Source organism: Mizuhopecten yessoensis, unplaced genomic scaffold (assembly GCF_002113885.1).
Source record: "Mizuhopecten yessoensis strain PY_sf001 unplaced genomic scaffold, ASM211388v2 scaffold7149, whole genome shotgun sequence".
Lineage (NCBI taxonomy): Eukaryota > Metazoa > Mollusca > Bivalvia > Pectinida > Pectinidae > Mizuhopecten > Mizuhopecten yessoensis.
This window is the reverse complement of record NW_018406905.1, coordinates 38,763-42,265: the sequence shown is the minus strand read 5'-3', so window position 1 is coordinate 42,265 and position 3,503 is coordinate 38,763. Positions and strand designations below refer to the sequence as shown.

Genomic DNA, 3,503 nt, shown 5'->3' with positions numbered 1-3,503 from the left:
ACGGCGGGTGCCTAAGGTAGGTTTGACTTTAAACTACGGGTATGATATAGTTACAGAGAGGGGTGTCTTCACTCTCAAAAATCCCAGGTAGTTACATATTTATAGACAATGTAGATAGTTTGTAGTTATAGAGAGGTGATGACCTCGTATCATACACCATCCTAAATGATATGTAAGATTTTAACAATACCGTTACAGGAGTATAACTATTTCCTTAAAATGGAACAGATTGTATAGGTTTAACTTAAATTTGATATGTAAATTACTTCTACATTGCAACAGTTAAAATGGAAGTCAAAAGTGCATACATGTAAATTGAGACATACACATTCAAGTTTGCCGCTTCCTATTTTCAATATCAACAGTATTACTACAGTATACTACAATACTTTTCTGGTACTTGCAATGACGAAAATTCAAGGTTATAGCGATATAGTTCATTTTCACGAGTGTCAGGCCTTAAACACCACGATTAGGTTACACGTCTCATATGTAGTTGTGTTGTTTTTTGATCCGCATTGTTTGATAAAATACAGTTGTGAGATCGCAGAGCGTTACACGATGTGCGATGATGCTCACACGAAGTGTTCACGGTCTGTGCACGGTCTGTGCAACGATGTTTGCACGATGTGCGAACGATAGACGACGTTGTGCGATAACAATCGTGGTTGGTGTAAATTTAGGATTGGCTTGATAAAAGATACGGTTTCCTGTTTAAACATATAAACTTGATTTGTAAGTTCGTTTCTATATTCTAGCTACATCTATATGAATTATTATGATTGTATCATTAAATCATATGGACCATACGAAAATCGTCAAGGGAAACAAAATCCACTAGACAGGCACCTTTATGTTATGACGTTACAATTTAAATATTTATCTGATATTAAACAAATAAATAAAACAGGAGTCAACATTAGAAATCAATTACATTTGCGTCATAATGATTCAACCATTAAGGAAATAAGGGAACATGATACCATGTAATAGATAATTCCATGCCGACTTTTTTTCTCTTGTATATCAAGACGACGACTTTGGAAAGGTATCAACTATCTTTTTATATATATTTATGTTGAAAACGGGAATGTACATGTCCAGTGTGATATGCTATTATAGAAAGGATGATTCTAAAACATACATGTATGATATTGTGGAAGGATTCAATTTTGTTGATATTTTTAATTCCATAATGATGACTATTTCGTATTATTTATTTATCTATTTTCATGCATATGCAAACGAGTCATAATGCAATAAACATAAATAAATGTTTATTTACGAAAACTGTCCTAATAAAGCAAGTATATCATGATTTTGAATGGACGAAAAATTGTCAACGCATACCTGAAGATTTGATGACAGCATGATAACCCTCTTCTGAGGAGGACACGAGACATAGAGGACTCCGGTCGCAGACACTGCCAAACTATCCACACAACCACGTGTATCAAACTTGTACACTCTCTCGTGTCTATTGTTGTACAAGGAAACCCAGGAACACTGAATGAAGGCCACCCACATGTACCCTCCTTGTGTTGTCACCAACCTTTTAACATGTCCACACGATCTTTCACGTGGACATGACAGCTCCACCCGGGCGTCTACTTTGATTGAAAGTTTTTGAGATGTTCCGTCAGAGCTGTCTTTATCGCGTTTAGTTATTTTTCGCCACAGCTTGGTGGGCTTGGTTTTGATATTTTCAAAGCTTGATGATGCTCCCATATTAGGTGGATCATGTTTTGTTGTACTAGATCTGACCTTTTTGGTCCTCCTGTTGATATTGTCTATGCTTGAGGATTTTTTCATGTCATGATTATTACTTTTGACTGCAATCCATTCATTAGTGATATCTTGACCTACCATGTTGTCTTCAAAATCCAAGGATACATAGATATCGCTATCGCTCAATGATCGCTGAGAGTAAAACCTAGGACGATGAATGTTCGATTCTTCCAGAGTTTCGGTTGAACTTTTCTGAAGCTGTTGTATTTGGTTCACTTCTTGTTCCAGTTCTCTGATCTTTTTTAAATACAAGTCTTGTTGTCTAGATGTAGGCATGTCCCAAATATCATCTTTTTCACCAGATTCAGTATCACAATCCTGAATGTTTTTAGATGTGACTGGTGGATTTACATCTTCTAAATGATAATTACTGTTTTCCCGGAAATAGCTTTTCAAAAACGTACTGGAACTTTTAGAAATCGCCGAGTCCGACTGATTCTCAATTGCGTTAGGCTTCGCCGACTGTGACGGTGTATTCGAGAGATGCGTGGTGGATTTCGTAGTAGCTATCACTACAACACTATCACTTTGACTTTGAAGTTTTTCTTCCGGCAGTGTTGGTATATCGACATTATTAGCAGATTGTACAGGATCAATACCTCTGCTACATGTATACAAATCAGGCGTATACAACATGGGTCTTGTTTCTGTGTTTTCAAATTCCATGGAATTATTAATATCACTTTCGCTCACAGATCGTTGAGAGGACAACTTAGGATGATGAATGCTTAGTAGTCCTGGTTATTTGGTTGTACTTGTATCTCTCTGAAGCTGTTGTATTTGGTTCACTTCTTGTTCTCTGAGCATTTTTAAATACAAGTCTTGTTGTCTAAGTTTAGGCGTGCCCCAAATATTGTCCTGTTCTTCAGATTTGGTGTCACTATACTGAATGGTTTCCATTGAGTTAATTGGATTCGTATCATCTAATGAATAGATACTGTTAGCTCGGAAGTAGCCATTCAAAAACGCACAGGACCTTATAGAACTTGCCGAGTCCGACTGATTCTCCATCGCGTTAAGTTTCGACGACTGTGACGGTGTATGCATGAGATGCGTTATGGATTCCGTAGAATCTATCACTTCAAAACTATCACTTTGTCTGTTTTGTCTTTCTCCCAGCAGAGTTGGTAAATCGACACTGTTTGCGGGTTGTACGGCATCAATACCTCTGCTACATGTACTAAAATCAGGCGTATAAAACATGGGTCTTGTTTCTGTGTTCAGATCAGAAGATTGCTGGAACAACTCGCCATTAAAATACTTGTTAAGGCTGTCGGACATGTTTGTTTTTAATCCAGAGTGAAACTTATGGTGTGTTTCGTCGGTTTTAGAATTGCCACATAGGTTTAAAAGGGTACATTCGGGAATGTTGTTATCGAATGCATTTCCAGTGCAGACATCCCAGCTTGCTGCTAATTTATTTGTGTCTTCATTGTCGTTTGGAAAGGTCATTAAGTTCACGATTTTTGGCAGTCTATATGGAATAGAAACACAGAAAATGAATGAGCAACATACTACATCAATTATGTCTACAGAATATGTTTATCGCAGTTTAAATCATATCCAAATCCTCAATTAAATATAAGAATTCATATGCATAATTCGGAAACGAGACCTTGCATTTTTTATTATTATGTGTGTTTTAAGCATACGTTAATAAAGATCATCATTTTTATGAACAAAATGTAAACGTTATAAAATGTATATCATTTTTT

General features: G+C 36.4%; 1 protein-coding gene across 1 annotated transcript in view; it reads right to left on the bottom strand.

Moving 5' to 3' along the window:
* Positions 1-3,503, bottom strand: part of LOC110453185 — a 5,982-nt gene that overhangs the window by 907 nt on the left and 1,572 nt on the right. The window contains exon 2 of the mRNA XM_021502034.1: positions 1,351-3,262. Within this exon, the coding sequence (XP_021357709.1) occupies positions 1,351-2,454 (1,104 nt within the window). The 5' untranslated portion in view covers positions 2,455-3,262. The remainder of the gene's footprint in view (positions 1-1,350; positions 3,263-3,503) is intronic.